The sequence below is a fragment of the Dromiciops gliroides genome, chromosome 3 (genome assembly GCF_019393635.1).
Source record: "Dromiciops gliroides isolate mDroGli1 chromosome 3, mDroGli1.pri, whole genome shotgun sequence".
Taxonomy (NCBI): domain Eukaryota; kingdom Metazoa; phylum Chordata; class Mammalia; order Microbiotheria; family Microbiotheriidae; genus Dromiciops; species Dromiciops gliroides.
In genome coordinates this window covers 214,933,579-214,957,481 of record NC_057863.1, presented here as the reverse complement: position 1 = coordinate 214,957,481, position 23,903 = coordinate 214,933,579, and the positions used below count along the sequence as shown (strand labels likewise).

Genomic DNA, 23,903 nt, shown 5'->3' with positions numbered 1-23,903 from the left:
ACTTGCCCAGGGTCACACAGCTAGTAAGTGTCAAGTGTCTGAGGTCGGATTTGAAGTCAGGTCCTCCTGAATCCAGGGACGCTGCTCTATCCATTGTGCCACCTAGCTGCCCCCTAGAAGTTTTAAAAGAGTGTGTTTCAAAAAGGGCAATGCATAAACCAAAGGAATTCTTTAATCCCTGGTGGTAAAATCTGGGGCCTTTTGAACATGTCTGGTAAGACATTCAATTTTTGTTTTAATTATAAATCAGAAGCACTTTTCAGACATCCCACAATCTATCTTCAGAATACTCTAGGGAGGGGGATAGTTCAACTCCATTCTTCTATTTTATAGGACATTAAGTGTTGCCTTTACCACGCAAACCTCTATAGTGCTTCTAGCTGTATTGATTTGCTAATTCATTTCTTAACAATCCTATCAACAGAGTCATTAAAGCAATGAACATCATAAGATATTAAATTCAGATTAATTTGAAGAAAGCCTTGATTTCAGCATGGCAGTAATTCAGGATAATTCACTTCATTGGACTAAAGAACAAATGAAAATAGTCATATATTCCAATATTACTCTCAGAGGCTATCCCAATGTCAAAAGCATAGCAACAGAAATAAACTCTTACCTGGCATACAGCCTAAGCTGGTTGCTCCAGCTGACCACACTGAATTGGAACTGCCTTGACAATCACATTTGCAGGCTTTACTATACCAAGGCTCCTCTCCATCATCCTATCATAATAAAGAAGACCAGTGGAACAATAAGAATCACAGAATCTCAGAAAAAATGGACCTCAGAGGTCATCCAATCTAACCTATGCCTGAGCAGGAATCCTATCTTTAGCAGCTCTGCCAGGGGTGTCATCCAGCTTCTGGTCCTAAACCTCCATGATTAACTGGATCCATCGGAAGGTAGCCCAACTTTTTATATAAATACAATTATAAATACTGTGAGCACTGGAAAAACCTCTATTCAATCAATACCAGACTCACTATTTCTCCTCTCTGCGTTAGGCAGTACAGAGCAGTGGAAAGAATGATGGATTTGGCTTCAAATCCTTATTCTATCACTAGCTACCTTCATGATTTGGGTCTCAGTTTCATTGTATGACAAATAAAGGGTTTAGACTGGATGACATCCAAACAAATCTAGGATCTCAAAATCTGTGTGTGTGTGTGTGTGTGTGTGTGTGTGTGTGTGTGTGTTTTAGTGAGGCAATTGGGGTTAAGTGACTTGCCCAGGGTCACACAGCTAGTAAGTGTTAAGTGTCTGAGGCCGGATTTGAACTCAGGTACTCCTGACTCCAGGGCCGGTGCTCTATCCACTGTGCCATCTAGCTGCCCTTATCTCAAAATCTTAAAGGCCTATGAATTGTTCTCTTGTCTTCATAGTCGTTGTATGATCCCTTATCTATGTCTGATTCTGAGAAAAGACTAAATAAATAAAATACTTTTAGGGATGTTTAACTCATACCAGCTAATATACTCAAGCATACCTATTAGTGGTGTTTAGCACTGTTAACAGCTACCTTCGTTCACTTAAAAATGAAGCTAGGGCTATTTCTTCCTATAGCAACCATTGGTTTATTTCCTATGTTCCTTTCTGTGTAACTGTGTGATTTAGAAAAGATAACAGAATTTGAGATTCTATAAGTTTCTACTTATGGTGTGGCAAGAACCCTTAGAATCAAAAGGCCTGAATTCAAATATAGCTCTGTGACTAGCCACATATTTATAGGCAAGTTCTTTTACCATTTGGGAATTCAATTTACTCTATATAAAATTAGGGGGGTTCCTGAAATTCCTTTCAAAACTATAGGTCTGGTGGCACCTAGGTGGATAGACCACTGGGCCTGGATTCAGGAGGACCTGAGTTCAAATCCAGCCTCAGACACTTGACAGTTACTAGCTGTGTGACCCTGGGCAAGTCACTTAACCCTCATTGCCCTGCAAAAAAAAAAAACAAAACAAAAAACAAAAACTATAGGTCTACCAGTTACAATGTGGTTTGTTCTATGCAAAACCATTGAGATGAAAGCAAACATTTATGTAACACTACATATGCTAAGCTTATTTGATCCTCACTACAAACAGGAAAGGGAGGTGCTATTATTAGCCCAATTTTATAATGGGATTGTTAATATCGAGGAATATTGGGGCTAATAATAAATGGGGAAACTGAGGCAAACAGAGGTTAAGTGACTTCCCCAGGGTCACACAGCTAATAAATACATGAGGCAGGATTTGAACTCAGCTCAGGATAGGTTCCACGTTTGACATCCTATCCTCTGAGCCTCATAGCTTTCCTATATATTATATGTGCCTATTATTAGGATAAGCAAAATGTAGGGCTAAAATGTGAGGAAAAATATCCCAGTAACTCCATTGCTAAGAAAATCTAGGAAAACACAACATTTAACTAAATGTCAATGCTACTAGCATACCTACCTCAGTAGATGATAATGCCAGTGTGACTGGGCAAGAGAAATAATTGAAAATAGCAGAGAAAAATAGAAAAGAAAGATATAATAAATTAGTTATTATTACTTAAAACCACCCATTAAGCATATTTAAAGAAAAAGGTAAATTTCTTCTTAAAAGTGAAAAGAGTAAACATTAATTCTGAATAACTTCTATTGATAACAAGAGAAAAAATAGGAAATATTATAGAGAAACATCTTTATTTCTAAAATATGCAGAATATCAAACCACAAACAAAATAGAAATAACCAACAGGCAACAAACAATTTAAATCTAAAGTGCACAAAATACATATTTTAAGCTGAAGCCTAAAACTGGTTGTTTTTTGTTTTTTGTTTCTTTTTAGTAGTGGAGATGACATACAGTTTAATGGGGGGAAATATTGTACAAAATTAGCTTGCCTGATACTTTTAGCTACTGAATTCCCAATTTCCATTTTTGAAAGTGAATTTAATACATACTGAAAAGTGTCAGATTTTATTTTTTAGGAAATAAAAAACTAGGGGCAGCTAGGTGGCGCAGTGGATAAAAGCAGTGGCCCTGGATTCAGGAGTACCTGAGTTCAAATCTGGCTTCAGACACTTGACGCTTACTAGCTGTGTGACCCTGGGCAAGTCACTTAACTCCCATTGCCCCACCAAAAAAAAAAAAAAAAAGGGAAAAAAAAAACCAGACTCAGTTTTGTCATCACCTTTCAGAAACCCTTTTATTATCTTAAAAATATCTTCATGGTCCCTCCCACATTTAAATTCAACATAAATTAGCTACATTCCTAACTGCTGACACTAGGGCTGACTGAGTGAGGTATCTTTATGTTTTATTTTATATCTATATACATATCTATACACACATACATACATATATATGTATATATACACACACATATGTATATATACACAGACACACATAAACACGTGTCAGAGAGAGACAGAGAGAGAAGACAGACAGAGAGAGAGGAAAGACACGGGGGTGGGGGGGGGGGAGGGAGGAGGAAGGACAGACAGACAGACAGAAAGTGAGAAAGAGGAGAGAGAGGGAGAGAGAATGTCAGTACAGTGACTAGGAATCTGGCTAATTTGAGAATATCCTTTTTCTAGTCCCTGACTCCAGTGCATTGCTCCTTCCCCTCCCAGAATTAGTTTTAGGTGACAGTCAGATTATACAGGAGATAATAGTCAAGGTGACCTATACAAGAATTAAGAAGCATAGGGAACAACAGAGATGCCTTTTCACTTGACATATAATCAGAGAACTGATGAACCGTCAGTCTCTTTAGACAAGGAGTAGTTGGAGATTAAAAATAAAGCAAAGGGGCAGCTAGGTGGCACAGTGGATAGAGCACCGGCCCTGAAGTCAGGAGGACCTGAGTTCAAATCCGGCCTCAGACACTTAACACTTACTAGCTGTGTGACCCTGGGCAAGTCACTTAACCCCAATTGCCTCACTTAAAAAAAAAATAAAGCAAAGCTAATTCAAAGAGAGATCTGGAAACATGAAAACCTTTTGTGATTTAGGATTCTGGAGTGGGGTTTACCATTTGAAGATAATAAGGATGGAATGAGGCACTTTGGGGTAGTAGATAAGAAAGCTGGCCTTGGATCCAGTCAGGAAGACCCTCCTCTGAAGTATGCTGGCTTGGTGACCTTGAACAATTTGCTTAACTTCTCAGTTCTAAGTCCTAGTTTCTTAAATTATGAGTCATGATCACCTCATATGGGGTCGCATAACTGAATGGGGTGGGATTTGCAAAAAATCTGACAACAGTAAAAGGTTATGTATGCCTATTTTATGTACCTACAAACCCGGAGTCCAGAAAAAATTTCTTGGGTGAAAAGGGGTCAAGAGTGGAAAAATTTTAAGAAGCCCTGGTCTAGGAAATTCTCTAAGGCTCTAAGTTGCAGAATGACAAGAGATCTGCATTGGGACAGAGAGATTCCTCAATGGGAGTTTACTATAAAAAGTCTGTAACAGAGGAAGGGTCTCAGTAGCATCTGGTGAGAGTTACCCAACTCAACTCAACTAATATTTATTAAGTACCTATTATGTGCTGATCTCTGGGGACATAACCGCCGCCCCCCCCCCAAAGGAACAGTCCTTGTCTTTAAGGAATTTCATTCTACTGGGGGTAGGGGGTGAGGGGGACAAAGTTCATAGACAGAAACTAGATAAAATACAAAATATATACCAAATAATTTCAGGACTACTAATAACTTGGGCTTACAGCCTGGGAATTAGAGAAGGTCTCAAGTACTCATGAGGCATGAAGAAATCAACAAAAAATGAAATTCCTCTTGCTAAGAAACTAGAAAGTAAAGAAAGATGGTCATGTTACATTAGCTATTCATCCATCCATTCATCCATCCATCCATCCATTCATCCAGTGTGTCTGTATGTGTATACATCTAAATAAATGTATATGCATGTGTTTATATGTATGTAATATATATACATATGTGTGTATATGCTGACTAAACAATATTTATGAGAGATATACTGTCTTTGAAAGAACACTGACATCTAAATTAGTACTATATGTATGTGTATATAGGTATTTATATGTACGTGATATATGTGTATATATTTGTATGTGTACCCATCCACTAGCAATATTTTGAAAGAACACTGACATCTAAATTAGGCAAATATACAAGTATGTGTGTGTACATATATCTGTATGTGTGTATGTTTATATATCTGTGTGTCTGTATATATATATATATGTATATACATATACACATACACACACTAGCAATATTTATGAGAGATATACTATGAGACAGCACTGGTATCTAAATTAGGCACAAATATGTGTGTGTATGCAAAAGGGCAGGGATGATAGATGTGTCATTTTTGTGTTCAGGAGAAAAAAAAAGAAGTTAAAACAGATGTCTAACTCAGATGGCAGTGCTTTCTCCAAGACAGTATGTCTCTCATAAATGTTGCTAGTGGGTTTTGTGGAGAAAGGTTCGCTGAAGGCATGTGGGAGGCATCCTAATGGTACGACTGTGGGTCAGTCACTTAATGTCTCAGAGCCTCACTCACCCCATTTGTAAAATGAGAAGTTTGGGTTTGGATGGCCTCTGAGGCCCCTTTCAGCTCTAGAGCTGAGTATGATTTTATTGCTTGCACTACTTAGGGTTGCTGGAAGGAAAATACACTGTACCCTATAAGGTCTATATTGAGAATAAGTTGCTCTTGTTGATGCTAGGCTAGTCAAAGCAAATGAAGAGAATGCAAAATCAAAGTGTTAGGTATCAAATGTTTGCTCCAGAGCTCACAGCTGGAAATGATCTCTTCAGAAGGCAGGTAAGAATACGACTGCGTGTCATGCAGTGACCTGTGGTGGTGAAGCAGGACCTGCAAAGAGCCTTAACTTTTGAACAGATGATGGATTAGAAGGTTCACACAGGTAACTCAGATCTGAAAATCTCCTTGAGTCTATTACCAAACCCTGAGCTTCGTATTTGTCTCAACTCCGAGATAAAATTAGCTAAGAGGAATCAGCTGAGCCCCGGCTGTCACTATCACTTAAAGCAGCAGTTCTCTAAGTGTGATCCGGGGCTCCCTGGGGGCTCCCCCTTACATTTTCAGGGGGTCCACAAGGTTAAAACTATTTTTCTAATGAGAGGATGTTTTAATTGCTAACATGATAAATATTAGTGGATATAACCCACATAAAAAAAAATTTTTTTGTGTGAGAGTCCTCAATAATATTTAAGAGCATAAAGGGGTCCTGAGACCAAAAAGTTTGAGAATAGCTGACCTGAAGCAATCCCTGTATGGCTGGGAGGGGCCAGGGATGGAGAGTGCTTTCTCCACTGGCCATGTTTGCAATGAACTCAACCAGAAGGAAAAGAGATTTTGATAGTTCCTTAATCTGAAGTTTTGTTTTTGTCTGTTTTCTTTCACAACCTGGCTAATGTGGAGATGTTTTGCATGACTACTCATGTATAACTTATATTGAATTGCTTGAGTTCTTGGGGGGTGGAGGTGGGGAAGGAGGGAGGAAGAGAAGTTGGAACACAAAGTTTTAAAAAATTGATGTCAAAATTTGTTTTTAAATGTAATTTGGAAAATAAAATTCTAAACAGAGGACGTTCCTCACAGGGATCTTCCTAAACCAAAAAAAAAAAAAAAAAAAGGAAAAGAGATCTTTTCTGAAGGATCTGTTTGGTTACCCAGAATTGACATTTCAGACACTATTTTCAACCTGTTGAGGCAAAAGGATTGCACTAATCCCACTCTTCTTACCCTAACTCCTTGCCCCCCTCAATTTTCACTTCTATCTTTGTTTCCACATTTTAAAACATTTTAAAATGTTTCTTTCCAATTCAGACGGAAGCCTAAAAAACAAAACAAAAACAAAACCCCCAAACAAAAACACCTTCCTATTTCCATTGTAGTGTTTCACTTTTCCAGGAAAAGAAACTAGACTTAATTGGAAGGCAAATAGAAGACAAGAGATTTAATTACATAAGACATCACTGTCACAGTTCATAGTATTGTGTAATTAAGGTTAAGGTTAATAGTATCCAAAACAAACCAAGGCTCAATTTTCCTGCCAATCCATCCTTCAGGTGGCATTTTGAGCCTCGGGCACTTGAGTGGTGGCTTGCCTCTTCAAGAAGGGCTCAAGCACTTTATGCATTTTCTTGGGGTGGGGGGAAGGAGAGAGCTGGAAGAAAATTGATTTTGGTAGACGACTCAGCTTGACATCATCACCTTCTCATCATCACCAATATGCATTTGGTGTTTACTATGTGCCAGGTACTGTGCTAAGTGCCTTATAATTATTATCTCACTTCTATGTGTATGTATGTAATGTATATACAAACACACACACATTTTTATAGTGTCAATCCCAGTTTGTGCTTCAACTCCCATCCTACCTCCACCAGGACCCCCCTTAGCCTACCCAGTCCAGAATCTTGCCATGGGCCCTGCTTTCTACCTTCCTTTCACCTTTTCCACTTCTTGCAGTGAGAAAATAAACAAATCAATACTATCTTAGCTTCTGGAAAAGTAAAAGGTAAAATTAGCTAAGAGGAATCAGCTGAGCCCCAGCTGTCACTATCACCTATAGAAGTGGTTCTTGGAGCAGCTAGGTGGCACAGTGCATAGGGTACCAGTCCCGAAGAGTCAGGAGGACTTAAGTTCAAATCTAACCTCAGACACTTACTAGCTGTGTGATCCTGGGCAAGTCACTTAACCCTGATTCCTTTAAAAAAAAAAAGGTCTCAAAAGTGTGGTCTGGGCACTCTGCCCTAGAGGAAGTTAAATTCTAATAGGGAAGAGTGTTGGTAAATGTTTAACAGCCAATTCTTTATTTTTCTTTAATGTGTGCAAAACATACCTTTAAGTTTAATCAAGGTCTGATTTGTGGTATCTACTGATTTCTGAGGTTTAACAATGTTTTCATTTAAAATTTATCAGCTCTCAGGGCAGCTAGGTGGAGCAGTAGATAAAGCACCAGCCCTGGATTCAGGAGGACCTGAGTTCAAATCTGGCCTCAGACACTTGACACCTACTAGCTGTGTGACCCTGGGCAAGTCACTTAACCCCCATTGCCCCACCAAAAAAAAAAAAATTTATCAGCTCTCCTGAGCCAATTGGAGCTAGCTCCAGTATCCCCCTGTCATATAGAGAGGAATAGTTTATCTAGGGAGGGGAATTTTGAACTAAGCAGTCATACCCACTTTCCTATGGCTGCATTTATAATCCCTGTGACACTGTTACCCTTTATGTGTTGAACCTCCTTATTAAAATCTAAGTTTCTTTCCTTTTTTGGGGGGGCAATGAAGGTTAAGTGACTTACCCAGGGTCATACAGCTAGTAAGTGTCAAGTGTCTGAGACCAGATTTGAACTCGGGGCCTCCTGAATCCAGGGCCAGTGCTTTATCCACTGCACCACCTAGCTACCCCCCAAAATCTAAGTTTCTTGAGAGCAGGTAGGGACTGCCTATTTTTTCTGTATCTGTATCCCTAGCACAATATAACAAATATTATTAGTAGGCTTCCACCAGTCTCGGACTACCATGGATCAGTGCCTTGAAGAGTCACAGGCCACAGTGTGGCTGTGCAGTCCTATACAGGAGCTGCAGCTCCTGCCACAAGGAGGACATCGGAAAACTGCACTCTCTGTTGCCCATCGGTATTTAATATCAATTAAATGGATAACAGTATCAATAAACATTCATATTAATTTAATATGAACTGTTATTGATATTAAATTAAAAATAATAATAAATCATGCTGCTTTATTGATTCATCTTGATTCTGTGTCATCTGAGTTTATTTACTGAGATGAGAAAGCAAGTTGGGAAAAAGTACTTAAAACAAAACTAAAATCTTTGAGAGGTTTTGATCTGATCTTGGCATGCAAGGCAGGTAAACACAAACAGCAGTCTGGATTGAAGACCAAACAGGACCTACTTGGAGCTTATTATAAAGATATTTCAAAGAGAACTTAATCCTTCATAAGCTATGGGATCACTTTACCATCAGAAGTTTCCATCATCATTTATTACTTATAACAATATTCCTTCTCTTGATGAGCAGCTGGAGAGAGAGACACCAACAGATGGACTAACCTTTCAGCAATTGACTTCAGATCTCTCAGGACTGAGCTACTGCAGGGGCTGCAGCAGAAGTCATCAGGCCTGCCCTCTCAACTCCTCAAATACGCCCCCGCTTTTCACCCAGAATCAGAGGTGCTACTAAAGCCAGATTCTCGTTTCAAACATGCTAGTTATTTTCCATTATGTAAAACAAAATGTGTCTTTCAACCCTTACAAAGGGGATTTTATTCAAAGAAATATGAGCTCAACTCTCTCTACAGCATATCTGTTCTTTTTTTTTTTTTCCCAGGAGTGTGCTTCCAAACCTGTGGAAACAAATTCCAAATCATAAACTCATCTCACAGCTGGCATGATAAATATTTATAATGTAGAAAAGGCATTCAGTGAAAAGAGTGGAAAGAAAAGGGAGTCTAACATAAGCCAAAGTAGAAGCAAAGATGAAATTGAATGGATATGAGCGGCAAATCTAAGCTACTGAATGAGAAGGGAGCCCCGAGAGAGACGTCCCTCCAATTTCCATTAATCCCACCACTCCTAATTATAGTTCTACCTAGAAATTCCAAATTCTTTCCATTTGGCTGAGATCCCCAACTCCCCCAAATCGTTTCCCTGTAGTAGGTCATCTCATTATATTAAAAAGATGAATTTACTATGTTGTATTATGTAAAAAAAAAAAAAGATACTCTTCTCTCTTTCCTTCTTGGTTATCAAGGTTTCATTTCCCACTGCCCTTGTACCTAGGGATTACCAAGAAGGGATTAAGATAGTAATGGTTTTTTTTTTTCCCCTCTGCATCTTATTGACCTGCATTTTCTCATTTGTAAAATAAGGGAGTTCTTGACATGGCTTCTGAAGTCCCTTCCAGCTGTAGGTCTATGAGAAAGATCAAGATGTGAGTTTTGGCTGTACTATGAGACATGAAACTCAAAAGAAATATATTTTGGCTTTATGCCCCCATCAGAGTTACTCCCATCTCTGAAGTCTTCAGCCATATGAAGTTTGGTTATGCTATGCTTCTGAATATCTATTACTTATTTAAGTAGATTAATTCTTTAAAAAAATTTTTTCATTTATTTATTTATTTTGTGGGGCAATGAGGGTTAAATGACTTTCCCAGGGTCACACAGCTAGTAACTGTCAAGTGTCTGAGGCCAGATCTGAACTCAGGTCCTTCTGAATCCAGGACTAGTGCTCTATCCCCTGTGCCACCTAGCTGCCCCCTAGAGTAATTCTTTTTTTTTTTTAAGTGAGGCAATTGGGGTTAAGTGACTTGCCCAGGGTCACACAGCCAGTAAGTGTTAAGTGTCTGAGGCCGGATTTGAATTCAGGTACTCCTGACTCCAGGGCCGGTGCTCTATCCACTCTGCCACCTAGCTGCCCCTAGAGTAATTCTTATAAACATTTTGAGATCATGCTATCTTTTGGGTTGCATAGATTCGCTTTTCTCTGCTTTCTATTAATACTATTCAAATTTTGTTATTTCCCATGTAATGTTTTATAGAATTTCAAATGAAAATTTTATCTGTATAATCATTAGTCAATACTTAATATGTACAATATTGGATAATAGGACTTTTTCCTTGCTCAGTTAATGCCAAACTATACAAATATTCCCATGAGAAAACCCACATATTCCCACATTTAGAAATGAACATATTACTTTGGCTGGAAAGCAAAATGAAAGAAACTATATGTATGAAGTGAGATGGCAAGGATTTCACTGACAAATCCTGCAAATCACCTGGCTGTTAATTAAATCAGCTGCCATAGACCTAATACTTCAGGATTTGTAATTCTTCCATCTGCTAGCCTTTTTAGGTAGTAAGGAATTTGCTACTTTATTATTACTCCCAGAGTTTAAAGAATTAATGTGACATACATTTACACTGAAACCTAGGAAAGGTGGGAAGGTATTCAGTGCTCTTAGGAACAAGTGTGAGCTATAAATCCACACTGTTGTTGTTGTTGTTCAGTCATGTTGGATTCTTTGTTACCCCATCTGGAATTTTCTTGTCTTTCTCTGCCATTTTCTTGTTCAGTTCATTTTGCAGAAGAAGAATTAAGGCAAAGAAGGTAAAATGACTTGCCCAAGGTCACACAGCTAGTATCCAAGGCCAGATTTGAATTCAGGTCCTTCTGACTCCAGGCCTGACACTCTATCCACTGCTCTACCAAGCTGTCCCAATTTACTAATTATTTCTTTATGAAATTCAAAGCATTTGAGGGGAGAAAAAACCATAGTTATTTTAAATTTTGGTTAAATGCCTTCAGTGACTAATTTCTAAGAGAAACCGAGATGATTCAGGTGCACTTTCTCTAAGTCCCATGAGTTAGTGGTCTATTTATTACCTGGGAAATTCCTTTTTCAAGGAGCAGTAAACCAGTGGGTATAATTATAGGCTGTGCTGTCTTAGTAACTAAACCAATTAGACAGGGCAAAATACTGTATTATAGAAGAGTCTATGTGATTGCTGCTAAGGACACTTTCAAAGTTAAAATGGGAGTGTTGTAACTCTGAAGGATTATTTTGACTGCTTCTTACATTATATAGTTCTGACTACTGGGCCCTACAGAAATTTTAGTCACCCACAAGGAAAGAAAGAAGCAAGGGAAAGAGGAGAGAGAGAGACAACTGAGGTGGGTTTCAGGACAAATAACCTGAAGAGATATAGTGGTTCAGGTGGGAAAAAGAAGAAACAGGGAATGAGTGACAACGGAGTGGGGTGGAGAGAGCCCTGAGCTTTGGTTTGGAGGTGGAATTAGATGCAGGAACCCATGTTTTGATCATGGTGCAAATACTAGCTAAGTGACCATAGGCAAGTCACTTGATTTCTCAGTGCCTCAGATTCCTTACCTGTAGAAAGAGAATATATGCTGCCTTTGTTTAGAAAGAGGACTGGGTGGTGATGGAAGATGTGAGGTTTGAATTGAGAGAGAGAGAGAGAGAGAGAGAGAGAGAGAGAGAGAGAGAGAGAGAGAGAGAGAGAGAGAGAATGAGAATTTGTTTAGGAAGAATGTAGGGCTTGAGAAAAGGAGGTCACAGTGAGAGAACACTGGAGGGGACAGGCTGGGGGTAGTTGTGCTTCCCAGAAACCTAGAGGAGGCTGAAGCATGGCAGTTACAGAAAGGAGGAATCCTGCCCCCATGGATATCAGTGCCCTGGGCCAAAGACCTGTTCAGTTTATACTAGTTTTAGTTCCAGTTTGACTTCTTAAGTCATGCTACTTACTGTTTGGTGCCTTTAGGAATAAATTTGGGCTACAAATTATGCTGTGCTATTTTCTGATTATTTCAACATAGCTTTGGTTTAAACTTTGCTAAAATGCCCTGCTAGGATTGATTTCCAAGAGAATTTGAGATCATTCAGGTGCACTTTCTCAAAGTTTTAATGACAACTCCTCTAGTCCTCAGTTTCCTTATTTGTAAAATGAAGATCTTTGAATTAGGTCATATTTAAGGTCCCTATTAGCTTTAAATCTTATGATTTCACCTTGTCAGGTTGTTGTGGGAAAAATGCTATGTAATTATGAGTTACTGGTCTTAGCTCTGAAACAAATGCTCATCCTCATTTTGTTCTTCTTTTTCCCTCCCCAACTTCTCCACCCCAGAAAGTCTGCAGACAATCAAGGGTTAGAAAACTCTAGGCCTTGGATTTATGGGAGGAGGAAGAAGAAGGAACAAGTAAGGGTTTTACAGACAGTACAGTCATGTAAAATAGCCAACTACTGGCATGTCTGTTTTTGGTTTTTTTTGTCGTTTGTTGGTAGGTTGTTTTTTTTTTTTTATACAATATCACATGATCTAATCCCAGGAATAACTAGAGTTGGAGGGGGAAAAATAGCAAAAGCTTTCCTGGGAAAAAGGAATTAAAATTCCAGGGCACAATCTTTTCACTAAGAAGTGGGGAAAGCTTGTCAACACAAGAAAAACATGATGCCCCCAAGGATCATGATTTTTTTTTTAAGTGAGGCAATTGGGGTTAAGTGACTTTCCCAGGGTCACACAGCTAGTAAGTGTTAAGTGTCTGAGGCCAGATGTGAACTCAGGTACTCCTGACTCCAGGGCCAGTGCTCTATCCACTGTACCACCTAGCTGCTCCCGATCATGAATTTTAGAGGGAGACAGTGGGTACTTAACTAGATAGAGGATACAGACAGAGTAGGATCTGGTCACTTTGTTGAGCTTTCTTCCTAGACAGAAGCTATCCATTATTTCTCCCCATCTTACATATCTTTTAAAAAATGTTTACTCACGTAGGATACCTCCCTTCCCAGCACTTAGCACAGCCTGGACACATGGTAGATGGTTTAACAAATGCTAGTTGATTGACTTACCTAAAAGGTGTAATGCAGGGAGAATACTGAGAGAAATGTGTCATACTAAGAAAATTCATTATAGACACATTTCTGAAAATATAACCTGCATGTCTATGAGGCAGCTAGGTAGTACGATGGTTAGCATTGAGTCAGGAAGACCTGAGTTCAAATCCAGCCTCAGACACTTATTAGCTGTGGGTCTCTGGGCAAGTCACTTAACTTCTGTTTTCCTCAGTTTCCTCAACTGTAAAGTAAGGATGATAATAATACCTACCTCCCAGGGCTGTTGTGATGACCAAATGAGATAATATTTGTAAAGTCCTCAGTACAATGTCTGACACAATAGGTCCTTAATAAATAACTTCTTTTCTTTCTTTCTTTCTTTCTTTCTTTCTTTCTTTCTTTCTTTCTTTCTTTCTTTCTTTCTTTCTTTCTTTCTTTCTTTCTTTCTTTCTTCCTTCCTTCCTTCCTTCCTTCCTTCCTTCCTTCCTTCCTTCCTTCCTTCCTTCCTTTCTTCCTTCCTTCCTCCCTCCCTCATTCATCACAACTTTGAAGAAGAATTTTCAACTGTCCAGGGGTTGTCCATTAGAAATTTTATTTTCTACTTTAAAATAAAAAATGTCAATCTTGTCTCTAACTGGACTGTAAACTTCCTGAGGGCACTACTCACATATTAATTTTATTTTGGATCCACCATTGAATCTAGTTTAGGGCTGAGCCCAAAGCAGGCATATGGCGACAACTGATTGATTACTTAATTGGATTTCCTCCTAGAATTACTGTGTGGGCTAACCATTTATGTGTGGTCAGAGGGAGACCTCAATCTGAACTTTCCTAATTTTAATAAAACCAACAACTTTACCAAGTTCAAGACATTTTAAAAATTGAATTTTGATACTGCTGGAGGATATCAATTTATAGTGGGGAGAGGGAGAAGGTAACAAACATTTATTAAGCACCAGCTATGTTCCAGACACTTTTCAGCATTTTACAAATATTACTTCATTTGAAAGATAAGGAGATAAGGAGAGGCTAAGAAGCTACCTAGCTGTAAATTTCATTGAAAGCTGTGCCAGTTAGGTCCTGACCCAGAGATGAGCTGTTAGAACAAGCACAGCTGGGAATTATTGTTATTATTATATTTCCCTTTTTAAGTATATATGCCCTAATGGTACCTGCACGGTTGGTGAACATATAAGTGCTATCAAGAACATAGGAGAGATGCTATTATACTGAGGTTATTTGAGCTTCATTCATAGAATTGATCATTTAGAATACTCTTGGTGAATGAAGATGGGAAGAAGGGTATTTTTTTTAAAAGAAGCACATTTTAAATAATTGAGAGTTACTAGGATATGGTCATGAAATAATAAATGTAACACAAAAGGTAAGGTAGGTTTTTAGAAATGGTTACGGTGAACTCCTGAGTGGCAAATCTGACTCTGAACAGTGGCCTTAGCAAAGAATGCCTCCTGCCTTCTGGAAGGGAAGTGGTGGACTGGGGTATGGAACATGGCAAATATTTTTCAGAACAAGGCCAAGGTGTTGATTTGTTTTGATTGCCTATGCTTATTTATTTCAAGGGAGGGCTCTGGTAGCCAGGGAGTGGGAGAAGGCTAGTCAATGGGGATATGTCAGAGATATTAAAGAAAGGGAAAAAGAAAGAAAAACATCAGTAAACATTATTTTTAAATGACAAGAAAAATAGTAACCAAGGGGTAGAGTTTCAAGAAGCCATTTTCCAATGCCAACATATTTTGTAATGAAAGCAAAGTATAATACCAAGAGAACACACCGGCATGCCGGGGGGTGGAAATGATTTAATTTAAGAATTCTGACTGTTCATCTCCAGTTTGGTGATCTTTATCATGTGAAATCAATAACATAGCAATGAAGTTCCCATGTACTTTGTGTCCCATAAAAACATAAGCCCAAAATAAGCAATCACTAGAATCCCAAATCCGAACAATCTTTAATGTCCGAAGAAAACTGATGAAGGCTAATACTTTTTGAGAGGAGAGGTCCTTTCTGCTTTCAATAGTTTGAAGGTGTATGATTGTATTTAGAAGGAAAAAATATTGTGGTTATTTAAAATTTGAGTTTATCCTTTAACTTTCCCCTTTTAAGTGTGTATCATCCAATGGCACCATATATATGTATATGTGTTTATGTATATATATATATATATATATGTGTGTGTGTGTGTACATATATACTCTTTGGAGTCTCCATTGGAAAATCTCTGAACCTATGACAAATGAGACAATGTGTGGAACCTTAAAGCACTATATAGCATCAGTTACTACCATTGTCATTATTACTTCCATTGTTAAAGAGTATAAAGGTAACGTACTTTGAATGAACCTATCTATAATCAGACTTTTAAAAAATCAAAGTTGGAGTCTTATTCTTTAGTTCTATTTGTGAATATTTAATATAACTATGAGAATCTTTCTTTTCTTCACTTTCCCTGAATCCCACTGGCTCTAGAATAGGCTACACAGACATCAGAAGGCACATCACAGAGACCCTGAGAGTTGGCAGAATATTAAGGAAGGTGTGCATGACAGAAGAAATATCCACCCACAACTAAACCAGCATCCAAATAGAGTGCCTACCATACCTTCACAGCCGAAAAGAAGAAAGAGTAAGATGCTTTCTATCTTGAACTGCATTTTTCCTGTGTATTCTTAGAGCAGCTCCTCACTTAGTGATATGCAGAGCTTCCCAAGCGGGTGGGAGATTAACTTAGGCATTTACCTTCATAAGCATCTTATTTCAGAGAGTACTTATGGCTTTTGCCCAAGCACCAGTCAAGCTATTGGACAGAGTTACTGTCCTCAACAGCAGCAAGTCTTAGCAGAGTTAACTGAGGTGAGAGATTAGCAGAGGCAAAGGCATTACATGTCTTTTTGCTAAATATATAGAAAGTGATATAAATGAATAGGACCTACTTGTTAGTGACTACATCGAACCCCATCCAATTTCAATTCAATAAATATTTATTAAATGTCCTCGATGTGCCAGGGAGTGTGATTAGTGCTGGCAATGCAAATGCAGTGTAAATGCCTGGGATATCTGAAGAAATGCAGCAGGCCACATGGCCAATACCAGGAAAGGTTCCCTACGTCCCCGGCATTAGGGTTGTTATAAAGAGGTGAGTTATATCTGTGGCCAGCAGCCAGGTCCACTCTTGCCCAGAGGACTAACATGAATACATGTCATTGTTCAGTCATATCTGACTCTTCATGACCTTTTGGGTTTTCTTGTCAGGGATACTGGAGTGGTTTGCCATTTCCTACTCCAGCTCATTTTACAGATGAGGAAACTGAGGCAAAGAGGATTAAGTGACTTACCCAGGCTCACACAGCTAGGAAGTATCTGAGGCCAGATTTGAACTCAGATGATGAGTCTCCCTGACTCCAGGCCTGGCACTCTATGCACTGAGTCATCTAGCTGCCCACTATACATATGAATATACCCACGTGAAATCCCATATGGCACAATGTATGGTGTATAGCTCTTGCTTAGGTTTTCCTTGGTTCGTGAAGCTGGCTTTTCAAACCCATTGCATTGAGAAAGTGTAAAGCAAGAGCTAGATTTTACAGGCCTTTGAGGTTTCCTTTTTCATGCGTGTAGCAGAATTAATAACATGATTAGTCTCAACCTTGGTGAATGACTGTCTGAAGCATTTATTAAGTGATTACTATGTGCAAAGCACTGTACTGAAGACAGCCACCACAGCGACCAATGAACAAACATTTATTAACTACCTTCCAGTGCCAGGCACTTGGCCAGGTGCTGGAAAAACAAAGGAAAAAATACGAAGATTAAAAAACTGGTCCCTGTGCTTAAGGGGTTCATGGTCTATTGAGGGAGATATCGCACAGGGATATAAGTAGATTAGATGTCTGATGAGGTTTGCTTGCATATACTGGGAGTTTTCTGCAGTGTCCTTTATCCCAAAATGACTTGACCAGTCGCTTTAAGGCCATAGATGTCACATTGAAAAGCAAACCTTAGGGATAAACCTGGTCTCCTAAGTTCTCTTTGGACTTCTGTCACTCTGGAGAGATAATCTGTTTTGGAGTGAACCCTGGGGACGAACAGACCCAGCTGCTGGTCTCAAACCAGTCTCTCCTCTTCATACAATCCTTGGCTCAGGGGTGTAGGAAACTCTTCTTAACTGTTAGGCAAGACCAGGTATTAGAGAAGTGGTCTGAGGTAAGCATGCATCTTCTTCCATTAGCTAAATATATTCCTCTATTTGATATTTAAAGCTCTTCACAACCTGGCCCCTTCCCATCTTTCCAGTCTTCTTACACATTAAATACTCTTTTTTGGGGGTGCAGGGTAATGAGGATTAAGTGACTTGCCCAGGGTCACACAGCTAGTAAGTGTCAAATGTCTGAGGTCAAATTTGAACTCAGGCCCTCCTGAATCCAGGGCTAGTGCTTTATCCACTGTGCTACCTAGCTGCCTCCCACATTAAATACCCTTAAGTCTGGTCATGCTGGCTCACTTGTTGTTCCATTCCCCCCATCTCCACATTTTCCCCAATAGAATATGAATTTCTTGAGGGCGAAGCCTGTTTTTGCCTCTCTTTTATTACCCTGCGTGTTTTTTTTTTTTTTTTAGTGAGGCAATTGGGGTTAAGTGACTTGCCCAGGGTCACACAGCTGGTAAGTGTTAAGTGTCTGAGGCCAGATTTGAACTCAGGTACTCCTGACTCCAGGACTGGTGCTCTATCCACTGCGTCACCTAGCTGCCCCATACCCTGCGTGTTTTTAGCCAAACACCCAACACGTAATTCTGCAAATACTTGTTGCTTCATTAATCAGAGGTAGAAATAATTCAGGAGGCATGGAGATAGAGTGTAGGGCATCCATTTCCATTCCTTCTGGTAAAGCATGGAAAGGGGGTTCTCTCACTTCTTCCTGGATTTCCCCTAATTCCCGGGGAACCGTGAGTCCTAAAATAGTTATGATCCATAGAATGCCTTCCCCCTCTCACTCAAATGAGAGAAGGTTGTGTGAATTCTGGGTCCTGCACTTGATGAGGCCCTCCAGGGGCTGGGATTATGGGAAGAAGAGCTACTACTTGCCTACTGCCTTCTTCCCAACTTTAGTCAAAATTTAGCCAGCTCTGAGGAAAGCGGAATTTCTCTCAAACTTCTACTTGTCCAAGCCAACTGATTAATAGGGATTTTGTGCTCAGGGGATTTGTGAATCACTCTATTGGATTAATAAGCACGGTTAGTATGGAAACAGGTAGTTCGGTACCTTGGATGGGAAGTTTTATTTAAACGAATGGGAAACCACTAGAAGGATCTGAAGAAAAAGAACACTCCTGTCACATGATATTGGATGTAATTTTTTTAAAAAGTGCAGGAGTTTGAAAGGGGGACATATCTTAGGAGTTGAATAATGTTAGGGAATATGCATAGATTTCTCATCTGTAAAGTGAGCGCCAGACCCTTCTTACGCTAATGTTCCAGGACTTAATCCTCCTTTCCTAGTTTCTAGGTAAAATATTAGAGTAAATTCAGTAGAAATATTAAGCAGTAAAAGCTGATTGTCATGTGTTACGAAGACGAAGTAATAAAAAGGAAAATTAGATCTGCAGAAGAGCCGTCTCTATGGGATTAAAAAAATCATTATTTCTGAGCCTTTCATAAATGTGGATTTACACCTTTAAATTTCCATGGAAGGGAATCTAACAAACCCCAAGACTATATAGCCAACTATTTACAAAAAGATATTACTAACTTATTTTTCATGTAACCTAGTTTGGGTGATTAATGGAAAATGTGATACTTGCTCAGTAGACTTCATTACCAAGCCCCTAAGGGGGCATAGCATGTTTCCTTCCTTGCCCACCCAGTTTCTTCTCTCATTAGAATATGGGCTCCTTCTGGGCTGGGCCTTTTTTTTTTTTTTGCTCGTATTTGTATCCCTGCCATTTAACACAGTGCCTGGCACATAGTTAAGTTAATCACTTGAACTGTATCTTTTGGCAATTCAACTCCAATTAGTGGTTTTTGTTTTCGGTTTTTTTTTTTTTTTTTGGGCGGAGGGAAGGAGAAGTGTTCATAGTATGACAGAACATCAGAGTCAGAAGGGACAGGACGTTAGAGCTCATCTCCTCCCACCTCCACCTGAACAGAAGTCCCCGTGGTAACAACCAAACCATACAAGAAAGAGGACTGAAACTTGGATTTGACTCTCATCTGTCTGTGCAATTTTGAGGGGCAGCTAGATGGCGCAGTGGATAGAGCACCGGCCCTGGAGTCAGGAGTACCTGAGTTCAAATCCGGCCTCGGACACTTCACACTTACTAGCTGTGTGACCCTGGGCAAGTCACTTAGCCCCAATTGCCTCACTAAAGAAAACAAACAAACAAACAAAACTTTGGGTAGATTACATGACTCCTCTGGATTTCAGTTTTTTCATCTGTGAAATAAGACATTTTAATATAGCATCTTTAAGTTTCCTTTTAGCTCTAGATCCTATAATATCTGACAAGTGGGGAACTAAGAACTTCCTGAGGCAACCTGGTGTATGTTTGATCAGCTACAATTACTGGGAAGTTTTCCTTCTGCTGGGTCAAAAGCCAGGCTAAATAATTCTGACCTCTGGAGCCCAGAAGAGCAAATCTAAACCATCTACCATGTAATAGCCTTTCACATACTTAAATACAACTCTAAGAGCTATCAATCAATCAACAGACATTTATTAAACATCTACTTTGTGCCAAGCACAGTGCTAGGGAAACATAGAAAGCAAAAACCAGTCCCTGCTCTCAGAGCTCACAATCGAGTGGGAAAAGACAACTTAAGATAGAGATTCCTTCTTTCCCTTTTCCAGGCATAACATGCCTAGTTCCAATGACCCATCCTCAGATGGCAGATTACGAATCCCTTTGGGTTTGATAATTCAAAAGGAGGAAATAAAAGAGCTTATTGGGTACCAGGCACTCTGCTAAGTGCCTTACAAACATCTCATTTGATCCTCATAACAAGTCCAGGAGGTAGATGAATGAATGTATGTATATGCCTACCACACAATTATACACACATGTATAGATGTGCACATATATGTATGTACCTATTGTGGTATGTGTGTGTATATATTATATGTATGTGTGTTTATGTATGAATTTTTATGCTAGAATTTTGTAGGCCTCATGGTTCCATTCTTGAAAGAACCAAATTATTTCTTCTTCTTCTTCTTCTTCTTCTTCTTCTTCTTCTTCTTCTTCTTCTTCTTCTTCTTCTTCTTCTTCCCCTCTTCCTCCTCCCCCTTCCCCTCTTCTTCCTTCCCCTCTTCCTCCTCCCCCTGTCCTCCTCCTCCTTCCTTTCCTCCCCCTTCCCTTCTTCCTCCTCCCCCTTTCACTCCTCTTCCTTCTCTTCCATTTCCATATTTTATTCTTTCTAGTCTTGTGGATGTCCTCTCATATTCAAACTCTTTTCAGAGGAAACCAACAATGAATTTTCAGTCCTGGGGGATGGAGGGAGAGAGAGAGAGAGAGAGAGAGAGAGAGAGAGAGAGAGAGAGAGAGAGAGAGAGAGAGAGAGAGAGAGAGAGTGTGTTGGGGGGGGGAGTGTGTTTGTGTGTATGTGTACATACACACACAACCTTATAAATTCTCCCCTCTCCCTGACCCCTCAACCCCCAGAAGAAGATCCCCAAACATTAAACTTTGTGGGAAAGCAAGATATCTGGGCAGGAGACCTGGGTTCAGATGGCCCTGTGGCTTTGAACCAAGAATTCCCTCTTCTTCCTGGGGTCTTGACTCTTATCTGCAACCTAAGCGGGGTTGGGCTAAGTATTCTTTACAGTCCTTTCCAGCTCTATTCTATTCTAGCATTCATGATCTTCATTATCAGCATCTTCTCCTTTAACTATTTATTGTCAAAAATACAATTACTTTTGCTGCATGTTTACTTTCATCTGCAAAATCTCATCTTTCTAATCAGACAATATGACTATGTCATAGTGTCCAGCCCACAGTAGGTGATTAGTAAATTCTTGTTGACTTATACCTGGCTATTAGGCAAATCTAACCTAACAGGAAGGTTCTCCCAATCCCTCTTAATTCTACTGCCAGCCCTCTGCCGATCATCTCCAATTGTTGCTGTATAGAGTTTGATTGTATACAATTTTTGCATGTTGTTTCTCCCTTCCCCCAATAAGACTGTGAGATCCTCTAGAGCAAGGTCTGTCTATTTGTTTTCCTTTGTATTCCCAGTATTGGCACAATGCCTGGTACAAAGCAGGCATTTCATGGTTACTGTCTGATTTAGTAAATTCCTTATTGACTAAAAATCAGGGCTTTGAATGAGATCATCTTTAAAGTCTCTCCTGCATACAAATCTATGACTAATCTAAGTGCTTACCTTCATAGATAAGAACAAGCTGGTCTCCTAGATGTTAAAATTGCTTGCTCTGATTAGGGCTCAAGAATCCTGGATTTTGGAGTCAGAAGATTTAGATTCATCTGATTAATAGACTGACTGATCATACAGCCTCCAGAGGATCTATAATGAAACATGTCACTCACCTCCTGACAGGCTGATGGACCCAAGATGCAGAATGAGACCTCCATTTTTGGACGTGGACTATATGGAAATTTGCATTATATCATTATTATATTCTATTGATTACACAGGATTTTTTCTTCCCAATTGGAAAAATGGTTAGGGGAGAAAAGAGAACAGGAATATCAGTAAGAATAAAGGACAAAGGGGCAGCTAGGTGGCGCGGTGGATAGAGCACCGGCCCTGCAGTCAGGAGGACCTGAGTTCAAATTTGACTTCAGACACTTAACACTTACTATCTGTGTGACCCTGGGCAAGTCACTTAACCCCAATTGCCTTACTACAAAAAACAAAACAAAAACAAGAATAAAGGACAAAGCAGGACAGATTTGAAGTTATAGGTTGAAAAGTATTATATATTTTAAAAGATCCTCATTTCATGTATCATCCTTTCCTTCTGTTCTATAATGTACACAGAAACGTTCATTTTCTTTGTTGTGTATTCATTTTGGAATAAAAACAAAATGAAAATGGAATTGAATTTTGCCTCCTCCACATACTTGTCTCTGTGCCCCTGGACAAGTCACTCAACCTCTCTGGACCTTAGTTTCCTGTATTATAAAATGAGAGGGTTAGCCTAGAAGGCTTCCAAGCTTTTTTCCAGCTCTGTATGTATAATCCTGCGGGGGTGGGGTGGGGGGTGGGGTGGGGGAAGCCTGCATGTCACACCTGGATACACGATAACCTTCTCCAGCTATAACAGTGTTATTAATCATTAACCTCTCAACTTTAGAGTCTGTAAGAGGGACCAGTCCCTTCAACTTGCTTTGTAGTAGTAAAAATGATAACATAGGACACGTATACAGCTCTTGATGGTTTGAAAGACCTTTACAAATGGAATGTCTTAGGATCTTGGCGGATGCTCTCATGACATTCATTTTACAGATGAGAATGCTGAGGCCCAGAGAGGATACGTGGTCACACAGTTTAGGGACTTTCAATTCAATTCAGCGCGGATATTGTTTTCTCTGCTGTATCGACGGCGTCGATGATTTTCCCCCTTCTTGGCTCTTTCACGAGCCCTCCATCAGGGCATCATGGGGGGGGGGCGGGGCTCGGGTCTCCAGGCTGTGGGAGGAAAGGGACTTTTTTTTTTTTACACGTGTCTAGTCTGAAGGGCCCTAGAGATGGATGGTATGGACTTGACCTCAGTCTCTTCGCAGAGTGGTCTAGGCCCGGATCTTCCTCAGTTTGCTCAGGCGCGTCAGGGATAATGACCTTAAAGGGGAGGGATGGGAGCGGCCGCTTAGGGCGTATCGAGAAGGGGGAAATCTGGTTCTAGGTTATCCAATTAAAATACAAAAAATGAATTGAGAAAAGGGAAAAAAAAAAAAAAGAATCGAGCTGGTTCCACTGGGGCTCGAACCCAGGACCTTCTGCGTGTAAAGCAGACGTGATAACCACTACACTATGGAACCACCACATTGGAGGAAGCTCTTGGTTACTTCCTTTATAAATACGTCACAGACCATGTCTCCGCCTCCTTCTTCCTTCACGTCACTAGCTCTGGACTTGAGGCAGGAACTGCCTCCCAGCGAATCCCCTAGCTCCTGACGCAGCCAGGATTCTCCCCTCGCCTACGTGGGCTAGCCCCCGTTCTGGGCTGGCGTAGGGGATGGGGCGGCGACCACCCTCCCCCTCCAAGTCTCCCGGTCTCCCCCTTCGGGCGCGCAGGCGCGCTCCTTCCTACGAGCACTCCGCTTGGAATCGCGTAGGCGGAGATCGATGCCTGGGGCTCTCACCTGCTAACTCTAGGCGCCTGGGAACTCCCAGCCCCATCCCCAACTCCAGCCGAGGTCCTGGCCCCATCCCCGAGCTCTCCTCCATCCCTCCAGCGGGGAGCGGGGGGCAAAGGGTCGAGGCTTCCCTTTGTCCCCCGACCCTCCCAAAATAATCCTTCTTAAGATTAATTTGTATCAATGCTTTATATTTTCCC

At 40.1% G+C, this 23,903-nt stretch overlaps 1 protein-coding gene and 1 non-coding gene across 2 annotated transcripts in view; both read right to left on the bottom strand.

The window, feature by feature from the left end:
• Positions 1-16,121, bottom strand: part of RS1 (retinoschisin 1) — a 28,142-nt gene extending 12,021 nt beyond the window's left edge. Inside the window, exons 1-3 of the mRNA XM_043998693.1 lie at positions 15,992-16,121; positions 2,442-2,467; positions 620-725 (exon numbers count right to left, since the gene is read on the bottom strand). Coding sequence (XP_043854628.1) covers positions 620-725; positions 2,442-2,467; positions 15,992-16,043 — 184 coding nt within the window. The 5' untranslated portion in view covers positions 16,044-16,121. The remainder of the gene's footprint in view (positions 1-619; positions 726-2,441; positions 2,468-15,991) is intronic.
• Positions 16,122-23,312: 7,191 nt separating this feature from the next.
• Positions 23,313-23,385, bottom strand: TRNAV-UAC. The gene has a single exon. It is a non-coding gene; the product is annotated as a tRNA-Val (tRNA).
• Between the last annotated feature and the right edge of the window lie 518 nt (positions 23,386-23,903).